Genomic DNA, 20,692 nt, shown 5'->3' on the forward strand with positions numbered 1-20,692 from the left:
CTAGAAATGTAGTTTAGTTACCTTAACCTGATACTGGGAGGGAAACTTTCCATGTCTGCCAACTTCTTTTCACACACTTTTCACACCCCTCTCACTTCTGCTGTGTTTTATTGCTTACTAGTAAGCAATTGTGTCCCAGTTCTGTCCTTCAGCTTCAGTTTCCCGTTGATCCACTTCACTTGTGAAATCAAAGTTCTATTTGTTGCCTACTTTAAGTCTGTGTTGCATATTGCTCTTTAAAGTGAAATCCTTGTTATATTCAGAAGCAAATATTAAATCCTTGAAAAAGCTAAGTATTGAACACCTCTCAGGCCCATTTCTACAGTCTTTTTGTCTAAGTGTCATGGTGGAATTTTGGGTCTTCAGACTGCAGGGAGTTATGGTTTCCTTTCCTCGGCTCTTTTATTGCAGTAGGAAAAAGTGTTAATTTCAAATACGTCTGATGTCAGCTGGTTTGGGGGAGCTGCAGTCAAGCAGTTGAATTACATCCTTAGTACTGGTTTGCAATATGAAAGATAAAATAATTTCAATGTATACAATGTCATTACAAGCAATTAGAAGAAATTAGAATTTACTCTGATTAAACTTTTTGTACTGTAAGCATTCACCTTGCATTCTCCTTTCTCCTTCAGGCCAGAAAACAGTACCAGTTCTTGTCACAATAGGGATGAGAAGCTGCAGTCTCCACCAAGTGGTCCTTCTTCCATTTGTGGTGGGAGCCAGTCCAGCATTTCTGACTTCTGCATCTCCCCCTCATGTAAGGATGGCCTATGGATGCTGTTCTTAATTGCTGATGTCTTCCTAGACTGGGGCAGGTGTAAGGGACCTGGGCTGTGTGTTGTAGATTGGGGATTTTTTTATTGTAGTGTGGAAATGGCCCTTGGTTTATAGAGCCCAGGTCAGTCTGCAGGACCTTGGGGCACATGGCAGACTTTGGCTCAAGCAGAATGAATTACACAGAAGGTAACGTGCGCTCAGCAGACACCAATGGTCTCACTTGCCTTGCTCCATCTTGCTTCCTGTGGAAGTGCCAAGGATCAAACCCAGGGCTTCCGATGTGTGAAGGATACTCTGCAATGTCCCCTGCCCAGGGAAGGAGCTGCAGCCAGAAACAGTGCACTTCCCAACAAGCAAAGCCCCTTGCTAGATCAAATATACCCTTGTTTGGATCTAAATGAATCACTGTCTGCTGGCACCTGCAGGCTCTGTTGGCTGTATCTCAGTGTTAGAGCTGAAGGCAGCTGCAGTTATCTGCTGAGATTTGCAACTGCATTCAGATCATCCAGGGCTGTGGAGGATGGGCAGCCTGGTGCTGTGTGGCTGCATTGTGGGTGATGCTGCTAAAGATTCTGCCCTTGCAGCTTCAGCTGAAATGAATGCAAACTCAGCTGGGCCTGAGAGCTCAGAAACATGTGATGAAATTTAAAAGGTTATAGCCTTGTGAAATACTCAATTGCTGAACTTCTGATAGCCACGAGATCATGGAACTTTGGATGTAGGAGTTCCAACCTTCCTGCAGGGATTCATTAACATTTCCAATTATGGATCTAAGGCAAAATGTTCAGCAGTCGTAGATAAAGGATCTCACAGCATATCCGGGACAGAATTATTAATAAGTTCAGGCAAACTGTGCCTTTTCTTTTCTGAAAAATATGCTTTGAAGCAGTAAAGGAATAGCATACTTTTTACTTTCTCTTCTATTTTTTTAAATTTCCTAAAGGAAATGAAAGGGATTCTGAGAAAAGTAACCGAGGTCTTGCAGACAGGAATTTGCTTGCGTAACGCCTAGAGCTGATAAATGTAACATGCAAAAGGAGAGGATAGGAGGATAGGGCAGGAGAAGCTCCTGGCCAGGATGAGCACTTGGGTTCTTGCTGTTGTGTAGCAATGAGAGCTGCTGTTCTTGGCCTCACCGTGCACAGTGACACCTTGAGTACAGCTTGAGGGGTGGGATTTGGTCAGCCAAGGGCAGCAACTCACACCAGCAAAGGTTGTAAACTAAGCAAAAGCATTCTGACTTGGCAGGTTTCCTGCAGAGAAGGAAAATAAGAATGGATTTTTTAATACCTGTGCTTTATAAAGGAAATTAAACCAAGTAGTTATCAAAGGTGTTCCTCTTTGGTGTTTTAAAGTAATTGGATGTAATTCTTAAGGCATTATGCCACCATCCTGAGCCCAAGAGAACCAGATTTTGCTATCTTTCCAGTGAGATGCATGCACTCACTTTTGTCACTTTTGCTGTGCTGCTCATTCTGTCTGATAGTTTGTTTTAAGAGATTTGTGAAGAGGTTTAAACAGGCAACCTGAGTCAGTCAGGAAAGTAAATGTTAATTTTTGATGAATATTGATTTAAAGCCGTCATGCAGAAAGTATTTCAGCCAGCTTAAATGTTTCATTTTGTCAGAACTTTGCTTGTAAGCCTCTGTTTAAAACAGTGTTAGCTGCTTTCAGTCAAAATTATATATGCAGGTGGCTACTAACAAGACTACTATATTATATTCTTTTCCTGTAGAAAAATCTTTTAAGTCAGAATATACAACATATTGCTACTGTATGAGCATTATACACGTAAAAAGACAAATAATTTTTGTGTGTGACTGAGGAAATTCTCCCTAGCGTTAATCCAGGCTATAAAATAACTTTGAGTTACTTGAAAGATGGCCCTGAGGTTTGTTCCAGGTTTTTGCAAGTGGGATTTAGAAATGAGGTGTTGTAAGAAAAGAGAGGAGAAAAGAGACTGCACTGCTGGACCCCCTGGTTGTTATATCAGTGACAGGACACTTATTCTGCAGGATGATAGTTGAGCTGAGTCTTTGAACATCTCATCTTTTCCAAAAGGCAGTGGGGATTTTAATATTTAAATTGAAAAGGCTTAAATTAAAGACAATGGAAAATAAGCCCTTTCTCTTCTATTGCCTTCTAAGATACAGCAGGGAACAGAAATGTGTAAAAGTAATGGTACTGCTTCTAGAGGCTTTCATAATGCTCTGCCAAACATCTCTGCTGTGCAATAAATATGCTGTTTATTTTCTCCTGATTTTGGTCATTCTCTAGTACCAGGAATCTGCTTATTTCAGAATATTTGTTTCCCAGCATGATAAGAGTACCTTGGGACTCAGAATTTCATGCAGCCAAGTCGTGAAATGAATAGTTAGAGACAAAGAGTGAAAAAAACAGAATAAAAAGCTTCATGTGAACAATTAGCCTCGTCAAGGGGCTGTCTCAAGGAGGCCAAGTTTAGCCTCAAGGAACCTTGATCCTCTTTGTTTTCTAAAAATGACCATAGTTCTTAATGTCCTCCTGGAAATTTTTGGTTGTTACTGAATTGTTCTGATTTTGTCTGGGTCCATCCTCTCCCCCTTTGTCCTTTGGTTAAGAATCAATAATTCTTGCACTCTTTTATTTTTTTACTCCTATGAGCAAAAAACTTGTGGACCAAAGATGAAACCTGGTCATCTTCCTACACTTATTATGCTGAATGCCAGACGGAACATGTGCTGGGCAGCAAAATGCCTGTCTGAGAGTGACCTGATCTGCATTCTTATCAGTATGAGGGAGCAAACCAGGACAGCAGCCTTTCCTGAGCATGGCAGGAATAGAGCTAGGGATTTTCCCTAAGCTTTCATTGGACTTGCACATCTTGGTAGCCTTGTGATTCTAAGCAAATTGAGTGTCCTTCACTTCCTCATTAGTGTAAGGTAGAAGTTGAGTCTGACAGAAGTGTAAAGCACTTCTTTTTGTCTGCACTGTTACTGTGGATATGTACAGACAACTGCAAGGGGTTAAGTTCCTGTGGCTTTAATGAGATATTGGACATAGCTGATATGTGTTAATTGGGGGTCTACATGCTCCTATCCCATTGCCAGTGCACAGTGTAGCCAGTTTTATTTTTCAGCTGCAAAGGGCTTAAATTATCACACTTGCAGCTGTTTTGCTCAGGTGATAATCCATAATACACTCTGCCATGTGAACTCAGTAACCTGCCAAAACCTCAAGGTTTCCTTCATACAGCAGGAATTGTGACTTGATTGTATTTCTAATAAAACTGTAAGGAGACAAGTCCTCACTGAACTGTGTTTCTCTTTTAAACAGCAATTGAAATGAAGTCATCTGAGGTATTTGCATCAGGCCATGGAATGGACCAACACATCCCAGCTGGTGATACCTTGTCTTCTCAATCTTCTGACTTCACTGAGGACAAAGCAAATGGTCAATCACATAGGTATGATCTATCCAGAGATACCTAAAATTGTGAGAGGAGTCTGACAGGATTTACCAGCTAATTCCATGCTGCTGTAAAGACAATCTGTGAAGTCATTTGATGTATGATGTAGTCTGGCCTGAGACAGCTGTGGTGATGCTTGCCAAACAGAATACCCTTTGCTGTGCCAGAGGCAGCTGTTCAGTTTCTAAGCATCTGGTTCAGAATGGGAGAAGTCTCAAGCAAGACATTATTAATGAGCTTCACATGTATGCTCAATGCAGCCTTCTGAAAATAAAGCTTCCAGTTTGCTTCCTTAGATGATTCAACACTAGCCCATGAAAATCATTTTTTGGTAAAGAAATAGGTAGGACTGTGGGAACAGGACAGGAATTAACATGCAAAAGGAAGAAAAATGAAGCATTTAAGTGAATTAAGTGTGTTTAAATGCTGAGCTGCTTAGCACTGCTGACCAAAGTCCCTCATTTATCCACTAGGTGGGCATAGCAAAGGAGGGAAAGTTATGAGATCACCCAGCAATGGGTTTCAGGTCTTCCTTGAAATTATTCCTGTAAAATGAAAGGTCTTTATCTCCTTATCCTGCTTATCCTGTTCACCTTCTGTGAAGCCTTTGTCATGTGTACAACTGTGATGTTATATCTTGGATGAGAACTAGGAATTAATTAGCAATTGGACCAAAGTCTACCAAAGTTTTCTGGGCCTGCATGTATCCTTCAGACATTAGCAGCTTTTTCCTATAGCTAGTTAGATTAGGCCAAGTTTTAAACAGTGTAGACAAATTTTAAAAGAAAGTATGTTCCAAAACTAAAACACAGAATGGATGGAGATGTGTTAAAGGAAGGGTTTTACCAGCTTTTTACACACCTGATTTTTCAGAAGTGCTTGGTTTTTTGTGTTAATTACAGCTCTAGCACTTCTGAAAGATTCTGTGTATAGAACTTTGTTTCCTTCAGGCCTACAGATGCCAGTGTGTGGTTTTGGGTTTTTTGGGGGTTGATGTAGCTTTGGTTGTTTGGTTGGGTTTTTTCCCCAGTTGTGCTGTTTCCATGGTGAGATCTGAGAAATTATACATTGTCAACAAATTATCACTGGTTTCAGCTGAAGTACTTAGTAGTCATACTTCTGGCCCAACATTACTGGTTTTATTTCTGTTGTCTGTTGTAACAGTAGCTAAGCACATAATAGGAGTACAAATAGACCATTAAAATTTATGGCCAAATTGTTTGCTTTGTGGTGTAGAGAGGGATACTATTTTTCAGGCTTTGCTTTCAGGAAGCAACTCAAATTAGCAGCACCTTGTCGCCCACCTTAGTGAGATACTTTGCTTCTCTACAAAACCTGTTAAAAAGGTGTGTTCCCAGTAATTTTTAATATTATGTCTAAATCTCAGGATGGATTTTATAGAAATGAAGGCACAGGTGCAGTATCCTGCAGAGGAAGATCATATCTTTTTATCCTGTGTTTCCTCAGCATGCATGCAGTAATTTGGATTTCCAAATGCAGCCTCGAGTTACAGATACAGGAATGCAACCATTCACAGTCAGAGAGAGCACAGGGTTTTCTGTGTTAAGGGTCTTTTGTTAATATGTTGGTGTTGCAATAGCTAGACCTACCTTTGCATTCTTTCACTCCTGGATGCAGACTATAATTTGTTTGCAAAACAAACAGGACTAATAAATCACTGCTTTGCTCATAGTTTTGTCCACTGTAAGAAATGTCTTCTTCCTGGAGGCATTCCTAGAAGAGGTGTGTATGAGAAAAGGAGGGCTGAGCTGGGCTGGGTGTTCTCTTTCCAGTCTTCATTAGCACTTAACTGCACAGAGATGAGTGAAATGAAGCAAAATGAATTGGAGGAAGAATGAGACCTTAGTAGTGAATTTTCTGCTGCAGTTGTTTTATTTTCACAGGAGCAAATGATTGTTCCAGCTGATGCAGGTCAAACTGACAGCTGGTCTTGCATTGACAGTTCCCCATTGCATTTTGATGATGTGAGAATATAGCTCTGTTGTGCTTTTTTAGCCAATCAAGGATGAATTTGTAACAGACTTCAGTCTACAATTGTGACTGACTGAAAAAGTAGGCTTTTTTATAGTGTGACTATGCCCAGATCATGATAAAAGAGAACCTAAACTCTGCAGGACATTCTTATGTCCCTATTAGCCTTGCTTTTCTGATAATCTGGTAAAAATGGCCAAAACTCTCTGTGTATTGTTGGATAAAATGGTTTAATTCATCTTTATATGTTCAAGTCCTGACTTATTTCCTGGTTGATTATTCGAATCCTAGTGTCAGTCTGTTGTGCACTTTTTTACAGACAATAATTTCAGTTTTTCCAAGTGAACAGTTTTCTTTCTTCTCATTGCAAACGTAGGTTTTTGTGTGAGTTTGTTGTGGGTTTGAGTATTTTTGATTGGTTGGTTTCATGGTACACATAAGATTATGAAGAGCACGAGTGAATTGAAAACACAATTCACTTGAACTAACTCACTTTACCAAAGTGAACTAAAAGACAAAAAAAAAGTAATAATAATGGTACTGCTATATGGAGATAACCATGTTTAAATATCTCTGTGATCCACGCCTTGAGGTTTTATCTAGCCAGTCTTATTTTTGGTGTTGTTTTAACAGTCTGTTTCTGCTGCCACCTCCTCCTTTGAAGCTGAGACAAGTGTTAAGACTTGTAATACTCATAGGTAGAGGGCTGCAGAGATGGTTCTTAGCAAAGCAGTTAGCATGTCTCTGCCCTTAATAGTTAGCATATACATATGCAAAATACAGACAATAAAGCTATTTAAAATACAAAACGAACACTTGCTCAAATCTTCCTGGAGGGTGAAGCAGGGCTATGGAAGGGCTAATCAGCACTGACTCAGCAGCATTCCCAGGGGAGGAGGGGAGATTAAATATCTTGAAAATCCTCCTAATCACCCCTTCTGATGGTCACAAAGGGTTCTTTTGATGGAGCTAGTAACACGGGGACTTTCTATTTTAATCGCGATTTTTAGACTGCACCTATTTTTTCAATGTCCTGCCTTTGGCTCTTTTATTTCCCTTTTAAAATATGATGACGTTTTCATGTGGCTGTTACTTTAGTTTAACCTCTTCACCTTTTGAGAGAAAATCAACTCACTAGAACAAACATTAATTTAGATTCAGAATTATTTTAGAGACTTGTTATTTCCTGGTAGCCTCCATTTTTGTAACTGGGAAAAATTATATTTGTGCTGAGGGCAAGAAAGGACAGTGTATCCTCACTGAATTTTAAAGAGTGGTATTTTTGCAGCACATGCAGGCTTTGAAAGAACAGCACCTGGTTTATGTTCTCAGTGTGAGCAAGGAACCTGTATGTTTAGGGAATTTATTTTATAGATGCCATCACAGCTTTTTGCTCTTTTGGCAAAGCCTTCAGGGAGTTCTACAAATCTTACCTCAGACAGGAGCCTCGGAGGCTGCCTCTGTCTGCCAAGATTGACCTATACCTGGAAGAAATTGTGGTGTCTGTGCCCCTAAAGGATGTGTTCCTAAGCTGTAGCATATCTGTGTATTTTTTGCACCCCAGAATGAGTCACTGGATGTGACAAACACCAGAAAACAAACTAAAGATCAGTTAGTGGCTTGCAGGGAATTTAACTGAACGTGTTCGCTCCTGCTGTGCGAAGAGTGAGGTTTGAGTAGGGTGGGCAGGTCCATAGAGGCAGGTCAGAGGCTCTGCAGTGAGCACATGTCCCAGTGCCTGTGGTGCATGTTCCTCTCCATTTGCAGTCTCCCTGAGGTCTGAGCACCTGCTGGGCTGTCACACCATGTTCTGCAGGTTTCACTTGGTTGCAGACTCATTATGCACACGTATTTCTTCATGCATTGCTAACCCTTTCCCTCTCCTCCTCCAGCGAGTCCACCTCAGCCTTCTCCAGCAAACCTAAGATCCCTCGCACTCCTGATGGGCAGAGCAGCAGCCCTAGAAAGGGAAAGGTCCCAACCATTGCCCCCCAGTTCTCTCAGTCTGAACCTCGACAAATAAGACCTCCAAACGCCTCAGGATCATCCACAAGGAGCAGACAGAGTAAGTGGAAAATGTCATCGTTCTGTTTGTCATTCCTTGGGGTGGGAAAGGAGGGAGTGTTGTAGAAACTCTTCAGGAATGAAGTCGTAGGCTACAAATGTGCCAGGAGTCTATGACATTGTACTTGTCATCTGCAGGATGTACAACCATGCAATTATATCCTGCTGAACACTGCTCCTATTTCCAGGCTGTCATGTGAGCAGTTAAGAGACATGCTATTTCCTGTCTCTGGGTGGAGAAAAGTGGCCCAAATTCTCAGAAGTTTTTGGGGAAGCTTATGAGTCTCAGATTAGACCTTCTATAGATGTCATCAGAGTTTTTCCTTTTCTTTAGAGATTTGTGCATCCCACTGTGTAACTTGAAGTCGGATCCCTGGGTGTGTCTACACTGCAGCTGAATGTAGAGCAGATGTCAGGCAGCTCAGGAGATGGCTCAGGGCAGCTTGGTAAGCAGAGAGCCAAGCACAGTGTGCTGCTCATGGCACTCTCCCTTCTGCTGGAGACTGGTACTCAAGAACCACATGGCCATGCTGTGGCCTGCAAAAGTTTATAAAAAGTACTTCATCTCTGGGGGGGGTCAGAAGAGGGGGTGGCTTTGACTTGAGCCAGGCAACACAAGCTCAATACAGAGGAAAAATTGATCTTGGATGCTCACATATCAGTAAACACATGTGGTGTATCAGCTATGGAGTTTTTTGGGGTGAAGGGGGAAGAAAGGTCCATTCTTCATCAATGAACAAACTTTCTCCCAGGCATGTGGATTGGAAAAGCTGGATTCAAATACAACTCTGTGTCCATCATCAGTGAAGATGGCAGGAGCAAATGCCTCATAACAAGTTGACTGATGATTATTTGATCACAATATAACATCTCTGTTCTTTAGCTCTATTCTTTAGCTGTAACTGTTACCTTGCAACATTTGACAAAAACATACTAAGTCAATACTTTCCCAAGAAACTCGAAATGTGTGTCTATCATTAGCTACTTATTACAGATACAGGAAATGAAATGAAGAGAATTTACATAACCCAGTAAATCAGTAACAGAGCTGGAAAGAGCATTCTGAGCCTTCTGTGTTGGTCATTAATTGTCTCACACAGTTGCACGTACAGAGAAGTGGTGTAGTTTTGTTCAGGGACTACAGGTGAGGCATTGGAAGGGAATGTTCTTGGTGGCAAAAGGAGGTTTTGACCTGGAGGCTCCTTGCTTCATCACTCCTGTGCTGAGGTAATGCAGCTCTTTCAGCTTTACCTTTGCTGCATGTGCCCTGAGTTTTACCTCTGACATCAGTGCTCTCTGTTTCCTGTGAGAGCAGCACTGTTCTGCCCTGACTGGATGTGGTGTTAACACCCAGGAGTCTCTCCCTGGTTCCTGTTTCGGTTCATTTCCAAAAGCATTGGCCCATTGAAAAGAAGCCCTAGAGAAGAAAGGAAAAGCACAGTGTGTGTGTGTGTATGCACACAAAAAATCTTCTGCATGTTCTAGTTTCTGCAGGGCAGCTTTACACTCCTGGGGAGAGTGTCCTAGGAAAGATGAGACATACCAGTGTTGCTTTAGGGAGGCTCTGGAGCAAGATCCTTTTCCAGTGACAGAAGTTAAATGTATTTTATTTTTAAATTGCTTTAAAGTAGATCACTTGGGGTTCTCTGTGGATTCAGTATATGTGATCTGTTAGTCCAGATACTTGAGCTCTTTTAACTTTTATTGTTTTACACTATACCTCTTCTCTTTGCTGGGAATGTATGCTGAATGTATAACAGGCATCCCAATTTGCTATGTGTTCATTTACCATTTCTCCCAGTTTTTTGCTTGGGGTTCCAGGTTATAATTTTCTGTCTACATGTGCCATGAGACAGTGTTACCAATAGAATGTTAAACTCTTCCTGCTAAAAATAGCAAATAAATTATTTTGCAAACAACTAATCTTCCACTCACTTTGTGTGCATGTATCCAGCCTTGTTGTCTGCTGTCACAGAGCACCTATTAATTAGTTCTTGTCCATCCTGCAGGGGCTTTCACACAGCTGTTTGTAGGTGGGAAGAGTTACATGATAGTTGTAAAGACCAGATTTTTAGAGGACTAAAAAGGGTTTTAAGCACCTACGCTGAAACTTGAGGTTCTCAAAGGTAATTCTCAGCTGTTACTTAAAGATGCAGGGAAGGGGTCTGAAGCAAGTGAGCCCCTAATGTTTCCCTAGTAAAACTCTGTGCTTACTGCTCCTTTAATTTCCTAGCTGACTCATCTGTAGGTCAAAAATGGTATCAGATGCACAGATACCAGCAATCAGTAGATTCCAGCAGTTGCTGCCTCCCATTTGCCTGCTGTATAGGTATGTAAGATTTTATGTATCAAGAGACTGTTCCAGTGGAAGACTAATTTGTGGGTTTCTTGGTATTTCTGGAGAAATGAAAATTTTTATAGCTGATGGACATGATGAGAAAAAGATGATTTCTGATTTTACTTGGTGCATTCACTTATTTTGGAGGCACATTTTTAGCTTGATTTTAGTATTTATGACAGGTGTAATTTCTGGAAACAAGTTGATTTTATGTAAGCCTACCTGAACTAGCTGGACTGCTCCTCTTGGAGCACTGGAGTGTGTGGAATGCCTGAGGAATGCAGAGGAAGCCCAGGTACTTAGTGCAGCTACAGGCCTGGGGCCAGATTCCTGCCCAAGATGCAGCCCTTGCTTTAGCTAAATTCTAGAGCAAAAGCAAGCTCCTCCAAATGAAACCAGCCATGCTGGGATCCTTTGTGATTTCCATTTCCAAGCTGGCACAGAGATGACACTGGCAGCATGGCTGGAGCATAGGCAGCTCCCAATTTAAACCTTTTCAACTGTGTTCCATGTGGACATGTTTGCGTGGTTTAATCCACTCTGATCCTTATTCTCTCTCTGTTCCAGGCAACTCTGCATGGGTGTGCTGAAACTCCTTTGCAGTATATCAAGTTCTGTCTAAGGCACATTGGAGCTAGGGCAGTAAAAATCAAAAATCTCTACCAGAAGAATGGGGAATGTTTTTTGTTGGGAGTGCTGGTGATGCCCTTTCAGTTCTTTCAATATCCCCTGAAAAGGGGTTGCCATAAATACATTCTGCAGTTTTAAGTTGCAACATCACGAGTTAACGTGCCTTTCTGCATGTTTTTTGCAATGTTTGTATCCCTGTACAAGTTGAACAAGTGTTGCCCTCAGGCAGTTTCTGTCTTGTAATAAATCCTGCTTTCAGCTGACAGACCCTTTCTTGATGTTTTTCTGCAGGCAGCCAGTCCTACAGGAAGTGAGAACAGCTCCTTTCCTCAAGAATCACCTCTCACATTGTTGAAGGACAGAGCCAGCTTCCTGTAATGAGCTTTACAGGTGACCTACAGAGGAGAGTGAGGTTGTTGACACTGCAGACCTTGCAGGGATTCAGGATTATCTGATGGGATGTGTCTGTGGTCTCTAAAGCTGGCTAAGACAAGGGCCTTGTTATTAGAATTTGAGGTCTCAGCAGCAGCCCTGGACTGACATGGGAGATGGATTTTCTCTGATAGTTTCTTCTTCTGTGACATTGCCACCTTGAGAAGAAACTCTTGCTCTCTGCCTGCTGTGCCAGAGTAAACGGCCTTTGGAAACAGAATGCAGGCTGAGCCCAGGAGTCTTACCAAGCAACTGTATTTTTTTACTTATTGCTTGCTAAAGAAGCCTGCCAATTGCTTTTTTTTAAATTTTGCCTTTATGACTGGGCTGGGAGGGATCTGTGTGAAGAGGGACAGTGTCTGCCACATGTACAGAACCTTCCTGTCCAGAGCAGTCCTGTGTGGGGGAGATCTGTATGGCCTCCAGACTCTGAAGAGGAGGTATTTTATCAGCTTCTGGTTGACCTGTAGCAGATGAAAAACACTGTTAGAGTGCCCAAGGCAGCATCCATGCTCACCTCTGAGGTCCTTATCTGCAGCAATTACTCCTATTCCTTCTTTCTGCATTTTTTTTTCTTAATTGTACTGTTTAACACTTGTGGAATGAAAAATGTCTTTTTACCCTGGAATGAAGGAAGAGCTTTGCTTCGTCATTCATAGAAGAAACCATGAGAATGTGAACAGATCAAAAGCAAATTTCTCCTTACATGTAACTATGCTCCATCTTTTTTGGTCTTTGTTACTTTTTTATGTTCTTCACTTCAGAGCAGTGACTGTTTATGTTTTTATGGAATTTGTGTTGGTCTTTGGTGCATATGAAGTGCTGGCTAGGCAAGAGAGATCAGGAATCCTTCCCCTAAATAAAAAGCAGCAGTTAGTTCTGCCAGTGAATTACAAAGCTAGTGCTGTTTGTTGTTCTTTCTCTCAACAGTAACAGTGACCAGGAAACACTGAAGTCTTCACTGGGGGTTGGCTTTTCAGTAACACCCCCTCATGTCACAGCTGTTAGGACACATAAATGCAGTTTACATTGGAACTTGGCTGCTGCTGAAGCAGAGATGTACGAAAAACAGACAGTGTATTTGCCATAGTCAGACTTCAGAAACAAATGTTTTAATGGGTATGAAAGGGGGAAGATAAGCCTTTGGTTTTGGAGTTTCACCTTGAGAAACAAACAAGTGGAACACAACCTGAAAGGTAAAGCAACTGCTATAGTGACACTGCCTTCCCCTAAAGTAAAGAGTTGTAAAGCCATTTCCAGAGAGCCAGAAGAAAACTTTGTGCTTCTGATAAGACACGGAATTAGCCCTCTTGCTCTGTGGTGGCAGCTGAAGAGCCAAGCCCACTGATGTCATTGTCTCAGACCCACTGAGATCAGTGATGCTGTGTCAAATGTTTGCAGAGAGGGCTCCCACACACAAGTTCAGGAAGCCCCCAGAATTGACTTTAAATTGGAATGGGAGTGTTTTGTAGAAGACTCCCTGTAGCTTAAAATCCAGGCAATTAATGTGGAAGTTACAATTTACTACTCAGTAACACCAACCTAACACCAAGCAGGCAGAGTAGGGGTGTTGCTTTAGCTCCCAGACTACACAGGACATGAAGTGACTACAGACACTTGGTAGCCTCTGTCACACAGCTCCCCATGCCAGACAGAGAAGTCACAGAAAATCTCTGACTTGTGCTTGGATTCATCTGCCTCCCCTCAGAGCTGATAAACACAACTCATGGGAAACTGTCCTCTGGTTCACAAAAAGGCAGTAATGGAAAACAGCCATAAAAGTTCACCTCGTGGCTTTCCAGGGTAGGGAGAATTTCCTCTGAAATTCTGTTTTTTTCCCAGCAGGTAACATCAACAGCCAAGTTGCTAACACTGAAGTGCTAAGCAGTTCATTTGCATACATGAAGAACACAGAATACTTCAGTAGCTGAGTTTTTTCTCTTACAGCAGTGCTGAGTTTCATGTTGGATCTATGCTATGTTCATGCTAGATCTGATTCTATAAGACGGAGAGCAGCTTTTGGAAAGTGTTGACAGCAGAATAATTTATTTTTTGGGGGGGGCAGGAAACAACAATCCCAAAACCTCACTGATTCTATGAGTTGAGGTAAAAACTTCATCACCCCTAACCAGACACTCAGAGGTGGTTGGTGGGTGTGGCAGCTGCTCCAGCAGATCAAGATTCATGAAAACCAAAATGCATCTTGCTGAGTTGGACTGAAAGGAACAAACTGAAGTGTATGTGCTTGTGTGTTTTTTGCTCAGGCCTGTTGCGATGCAGAACTCTATATACATATTCTCCCATGTTCTCTTAGCTGTGTGAGCATGGAGCTTGAAATCCAAGACTATTTTTATGTTAATGCATGAGAATCTTAATTTTCCAAATACCTGAGAGAAACTGGATGTGCTTAGCAATAAGTTGATGAACAGATGAACAGCAATTTGAGAGGCTGAGGAAGTAACATGTCCTCCTTTCCCCTGTCTTATTCAAAACAAAGTACCTGTGATGGCAGTCAGAAGATTTGAAGCTAATGAAAAATTCAGTCCTGCCTTTGTTCATAGGACTCCACTGTTTGGGGTGGAGAGGTCCCTGAATGGAGGTCAGTAGCATACACATAGCAAATTCAGCACCTCACTCTGACAAGTTGTTGGGTGTCTTTTGTATGTGCCACAAAGGGGCAGCTGCTAGATTTAACACCCTCCTGAGGAATTCATAACAGGAGCTGTGGAAATTGCTACCCTGGTGGGAGGGGTGCATTTAAAGTGGATGTAATTTCTTTCACAAAAAGCAAATAAAATTATGATACACGGATCTGTAAGGAAAGCTTTTCCGGGACCAAAGTCCTAAGTGGTGCTGCCATGCCCTTTGGATGTAACTGCTGTATATTCAGTGTCATTTTGTTAATGCAGAGTGTTATTTGAGACTGTGTAAGTCCATTCAAGTTTACATAGAGATTTACTAGTTCACAAGTTTACTAGTACATTCTGTACTGGTGCTTTAAAATTATCTTTTTGTGACTAGATAAAAATGCTCCTAAAGGTTTGGGTTTTTTTCTTCTTTCCCTTTCTGATATATTTGGTTTGGGGGTCATGCAACTTTTTTGTGTCCATTTCTTTGCATTTCACTCTGATTCATTATTGGCAAATTCTGTCCCCAACAGTTTTTGTCTCCATCTAAATGGAAAACACAGCTCCCTTCAGTTCAGCCTGGCCTGCCTCTGCAGAGGTAATGTTGTTTACTCAGAAGTGTTGCAAAGCAGGCATGAGCCACTCATTGTTTGTGGTCTCTCATGAGGAGAGCCCAGGCATGTAGGATGCCACCAGCGACACTGGGTTGGTGTCACAAGTATTATTTGTTCTACAGTTTAGGTGTGTAAGGGAAGACAAGCAAGGAAGTTCTATGGAGGGAAAATATTCTGTGATGGGGAGGGACAGTGGTTGCTTAGTTTGGCTTTCAGTTGTCCCCTTAAACAAAGTTTCACTAATCTTTATAAATCATGGTGGAGATGGCAGTGCAGAGATAAAGAGCTCTGCGTGGTGCTCATGCTTGTCTTGACGTAGCTGTAGCAGAAAAGCAAAGATGCTGCTTTCCTTGCAGGTGTGTAAATATATCCAGACTTTCTGTTTAGCTAGGAGCTTGAATTTGTCTTTGAGACAGAACTTCCTGGCAGTTTGGACCATCCTCACCATCCTCACAATCTGACTGAATATTGAACAAGCACTTTCCCAGGAGAGGAAATGTGGGAGAGTTGGGGCGTGAATCCAAGGAAGGAGCACGGGAACCCTGCCAGGCACCCCAGACACCCCCTGTGCTCCCCTGAGCTCGAGGAGCTGTGTGGGAATGGCAAACAGAGAGGATATATTTAATTACAACCTTGCAAACCTCCACTGATCCTGTGGGAACCCAGTACCAAAATATCTCTGTGATTGAGCCATTTGGACTTCTCTGGGCACTTTCTCAACCTATTCATAGAAATTGTGAAAGGAGGGAGGCTCTTGAGAGTTTATTGACAGGTGAGAAATAGCAAGATATTTCAAGACAAACAAAACAGACTAAGACCAGACTGTTCTGGCCAAGCTATGGCAATCTGCTGCCAATGGACTTAAAGAAGAAACCAGCTTCTGGGTGCAGAACATAGAACGTTGTCCTACTGGGTTATCAGACCAGTAATTCTGTAGCCTGACATCTTGTCGGGAGTTGGGATCTGATATTTCAAAGCAGTTTCCTCCCAACTCCAGGCAGCTTTCTACCCTGCAGTGACATTGTGTTCAGTTACAGCATCATCATCCAAATTTCCACTTTTTGAGGACCTGGTGCTCTCCAAACAACAGGCTCAGTGGCACACCCTAGGACATCATTTCTGGAACATGTCCTCCTTTTAGTACAAGTTCTCTCAGCAGTCCTTGGCATATAGTCCAAGTTTCCAAGAAACTAGGGCAGTAATTGATGGCAGTGAAAGTGAGACTGCTTCACATAAGCAGTAAGAAATCCAGGTGACAACTTTAATGTTTTGTTCTTCTTCAAATATGAGAAATGCTGTTCTGATATAATTTTAAGTCAACAGATTTGGGGAGTGTCAGTTATTTTGTTCACTCTGCATGTGAGTGATTTAGCACTGCATTTAATTTCAACAATGGTTTTCAGTATGCCTTGCTGGCTTTCATCTTAAAAGACTTTTAAAGTGTTACTTCATTTTATTAGTTTTTCTTTTAATAATGCTGAGAACTAATTCTTCTGAGTAAGCAAATAAACAGGACAAATATAAAGTAGCAGATACTTGAACAATAAGGTTTATTCTGTAGATGTTTAAGATGCCTTTTATGTTAGGCTGTAACTGACAGCTGCAAATGCTGAAACCATTTGAAAATCAGACCACCTGCAGAGGGATTTTAGGAGCTTGAGGATACCTCCCTTTACTGATCTCAAGGAAAAATTCTGGCCTTTGTAGATCTGAATTTAGTTCTCCTCTGAAGAGTGAAAAAGTCGAGCTGGAGTGAGATGGGATGAAAGTGCTGGAAATAGCAGCTGTGTGCCAAGTGATAGAGCTCCTCACTGGGGCTGCCGTGTGCCGGTCTGACTGTCCGAGCCCCTGCCTGGATCCGGCTGACTGTTGGCAGAGCTTGAATCCTTCCTGAGAACAAATCACTTTATTGTTCGTGTCTGCTCATGCACTGCTTTTTGGGAGCGTGCTTCATGTTGTTGCAAGAAGCAGAACCATTAGCACCAAATGAATTCTTTGTCAAGCAGCACAGTCTCCCTGAAATTTTTACTCTTTTTCTCCAGCAGCTTTCCCCCAGGATCAAATTTGCAGTATTGCAGGGGACTGGCTCCTGTTAAGCAGATGACTTTTTTTCGTTAATTCTGCAGATTATGGCCTACCATGATTTTCCATGAAACTGGCTCCTTTCTGTTTTTTCCTCATCCAAGTGAACAGCTGGGCAATGAAATGTGGCAGCTCTGGGACTTGAGGAAACCAGTTCTGTTTCGATTAAGGCCTGTGGAAACTGGGCTGCTCGAAACAACCAAAATTTCCACCCTGACTAACTGCACCAAAAACTCAGTGCCAGGGAGCTCCTAGTCATGAGCCATCAGCTCAGGGGATGATCCCTGGCAAAGCACAACAACAGATCTCAAGGGTCCCATCATTCCTGCCACAGCAGCTGTCACTGTTCTGTTTCTGCCCTGATCCAGGGATTCCAGAGCAGCTGCATTAGTGTGACCACACTGCAGTGGGGGCAAATCATGGATTGTGAGCCATCAAAACTGATCCCATGGCTCATAGACAGTGCCTGTGTGACATAAGACCCTGAGCAACTTGGTCCATAATTAAGGCTTTTAGCCCCTAACACAGTACACAGTAACAGCAAGAAGAATTTGGCTTGCTTCTCCCAAAATTTACAAACTGGTCGTGTGTGCCTGGAGCTGACCTGACATTTAGTGTCATCATCTTGCTCAAGCTCAGGATCTGGCCATTGCAGAGAGAAATAACTGACTTTTGATTTGTTTTCCACAAGATACTTCTTTGCTCTAGATCTCATTATTTTCATTATTTGTTCCTAGTGAGATGTAAATATCTCCTGTGTTTCCAGCCAGTCCAGCTTCCCCCATGCAGTTCAGAGGAGGCAGCTACTTTCCTACAAGCACTTGCTCCGTGCAAGGGGTTTGTTTAAACTTTGCACAAAGCTGTAAGTTCTGTTCAGGTGCCTAAAATAAGTTTCAGAGGGAACCTCAGCACATTCATAAAAATCTGTCCCTTTATCCTGCAGCAGTGACCTCTCTGAAGAGTGTCCTTGTAGTTTCCTGTCTCTGCTTCCTTCCCTCTCTCTAACTTTTTGTTTTGTTTGGAATGGGGGGGTTGCCTTATTTTTTCCTGCAAGGGGAATTATTCTGTGGGGCTGGATCATGTTCATGCATTACAGAGGCAAAGGAGGCTTTGAAAGATGCTTGTCCCAAGCTGGATTTCTGTCAAAACTGGCTGGAAGTTTGGTGCTTGCTGATTGTAGCCCCTTTCCTTTCACCTGTACCACAGCCTCTTCCTGATCCCAAAAATAACCCAACTTAAGAGTCTCTGGTATTACGCAGGAATTCCCTTTTGTGCTGGGGCTGATTAAAATCTCTCATTACCTTTACCTTCTAACGTCAGTACTTTATGCAAAACCATTTCCTAGTAAGAAAAGTTCAGGGCAACTCAGCCCTGAAGTGTTACCTGTCCAGAGCCCATGTGCTGCCTTGAATTAATTTTCTCTGGGCTATGAGTGTGGTTTGTACTGGGAATACCCTGTCCTTGCTAGAAAATCACCTCCTGGGGAAATATGTCCTTGCTTAGGCACGTGGGAGGTGATGTGATGAGGGAGTGTTATCAGCACAACCTTTGGGGTGTGTAGTGAGTTAACCCTGGGGAGCAGCTCAGCCCCACACAGCCCTCATCTGCTCCCTTCCAGAGCAATGGGGGAGAGAGGCAGAAGGGCAAAAGTGAGAAAATCTGTGGATTGAGATAAAGAGAGTTCAATATGTACAGCAAAAGCTGTGTGCCCCAGCAAAGCAAAATAAGGAATTCATTACTGCTTCCCACAGGCAGACAGGTGCTCAGCCATTTCTGGGAAAGCCAGAAGTTACCTCACCATGCATAACTCTTATTTGTGAAGACAGATATCATAGCTCCTTCCTTCTCCCAGTTTTTATTGCTGACACCTTGGCACACGGTGTGGGGCATCCCTTTGATCAGCTGGGGTCAGCTGTCTGTGCTCCCCTCCCTTTGTCTTGTGCACCCCTTGTGCAGCCTGGGCACTGCTGGGGCAGCGTGGGAAACAGAGCTGGCCTTCGTGTTCTGTAAGCAACAGCTAAAACACCCCTGCCTTATCAGCTCTGTTTTGGTCCCAGATCCACAACACAGCACCACTCCAGCTCCTAGAGAGAAAACGAGGAGCTCTGTCCTGCCCCAGGCAGGGTCTGTGTCTTTTTGTTGTGCTTCGCATGAGACTGGCCACAGCACATGAGGAGTGGAAGCACAACTCAGGAGAGGCAAAGGCTCCTCTGAGCCCAGCTGGGCACCAGAGGAGCTGGGTGGGTGGCAGCAGGGGCTGCTCTGGGGCTGGCACCCAGTTACTGACACAGACCAGTTAGAGAGTGGAAACGGAGGGTTTTCCTGCACACTTTTGGGGAGATCTGAGAGGATGTGGCATACAACCCTGAAATGAGAGAGGACTCTTGGTCATCTGCTCCATCTCCAGGGAGTTGCTGGCAGGGATTTTTAAACTCCCTGCTGAACACGATGGAAGAGATCAATACTGCACTGGGAGCTGGTGCTTGCTTTTCACCACTTCAGGAAAGGTTCATGCTACTGCAGCAGCTCTTTCAAGCCAGGCTGTCACTGCCTGACTGTGCCAGAGCTGTTGCAGGCCCCTTTTCAGCCCTGTGAATCAGGAGATCAGTTTTTTAACCAAGAAGAGGTTTTCTCCTCTGTCTTATAAAGAATTCATGCAATAGAACTGTAACTGCCCCGCACGGCGGCTGCTGTGCCTGGCTTTCTGAAACAAAAGGATGGAGAAAGAAGCTACAAACTCTGGTTTGCTAAAGTAGCACCAAATCAACAACGCAGCTGCATTTCAGCCTGGATTATTGTTTAGAGCCATTTGCATTTAGGATTCTCTTACAGCAGCTCAAACCTGGAGTTTGACCTGCGTTCAGGTGTGTCTGTACCAAATAGTTTGTATTAGGCTTAGCTATGGAGAAGGTCATACAACAGTCTTGGTGCAGGAAAGGCTGAATCAATATGAAATAGAGGTTGTTCCTGTAAAGATTCAGGAATGGAAACTTAACCACCACCACACCCCCTTTCAGAACTTGCACATCACAAAGAAGTTGTGAAATACCTTTGTGGTGGGTGGCTGTCTCAAATGCAAATGTAATAGTTTAAAAGTGTCTCCTTATTCTAGCTCCTTCAAGCGAGAGAGCTTTGCACCTGCTCCGGGGGAGATGGGGAGATTGCAAGAGAAAAGCAGGGGAGATATGGGGCTTCCCCCTGAGCCTCGCTGGAGTGTGGGCAGCAGGGCTGGGCTGTTGGGGACCAGCACCCCAAAAAGGTAGAGAGTGAGTTTTAGGAGGGGTCCAATTTTAATCCTTATTGTTTAATCTGGGGGTCTCATTTCATGCTGTGAAAATAGGGGTACTTCTCATGATCCCTTAGTGCTGTCTCGTGTGTTCTTGTAGCAAAGTGAAATGGTTTGAGCCGGGTGAGGGTGCAAGAGCTGCTCTGTGCATAAGGAGGGTGCAGCTGGGGGAACAGCAGCAGTGTTGTGCTTATGGGGGCTGCTGAGATTGTCTAAGGACTTAAAATCTCAACATGACCAGTACTAGCTTCTTCTTATTTTGTTTTCCAGGCACAGTTTGAAGCTAACATGCATGACCCTGAGGGTGAGAAATAGATGGTGTTTGTCGGGACAGCCACATGTTTCCCCCACTGGTGTGGTTCAGGAGGGAAGCTCTTACATGCTATTAACTTCACAGAGAAA

The 20,692-nt window shown here is 42.9% G+C and overlaps 1 protein-coding gene across 4 annotated transcripts in view; it reads left to right on the forward strand.

Moving 5' to 3' along the window:
- Positions 1–12,578, forward strand: part of ARMC9 (armadillo repeat containing 9) — a 59,332-nt gene extending 46,754 nt beyond the window's left edge. For 2 of the 4 annotated variants that reach the window (XM_033068532.1, XM_033068534.1), the window contains 4 exons: positions 633–757; positions 4,093–4,222; positions 8,110–8,282; positions 8,616–12,578. In XM_033068532.1, the coding sequence (XP_032924423.1) occupies positions 633–757; positions 4,093–4,222; positions 8,110–8,282; positions 8,616–8,644 (457 nt within the window). In that variant the 3' untranslated portion in view covers positions 8,645–12,578. The remainder of the gene's footprint in view (positions 1–632; positions 758–4,092; positions 4,223–8,109; positions 8,283–8,615) is intronic. The other 2 variants (XM_033068533.1, XM_033068535.1) reach the window with 1 other exon arrangement.
- Positions 12,579–20,692: the final 8,114 nt, after the last annotated feature.

This window comes from Catharus ustulatus, chromosome 10 (genome assembly GCF_009819885.2).
Source record: "Catharus ustulatus isolate bCatUst1 chromosome 10, bCatUst1.pri.v2, whole genome shotgun sequence".
Taxonomy (NCBI): Eukaryota; Metazoa; Chordata; class Aves; order Passeriformes; family Turdidae; genus Catharus; species Catharus ustulatus.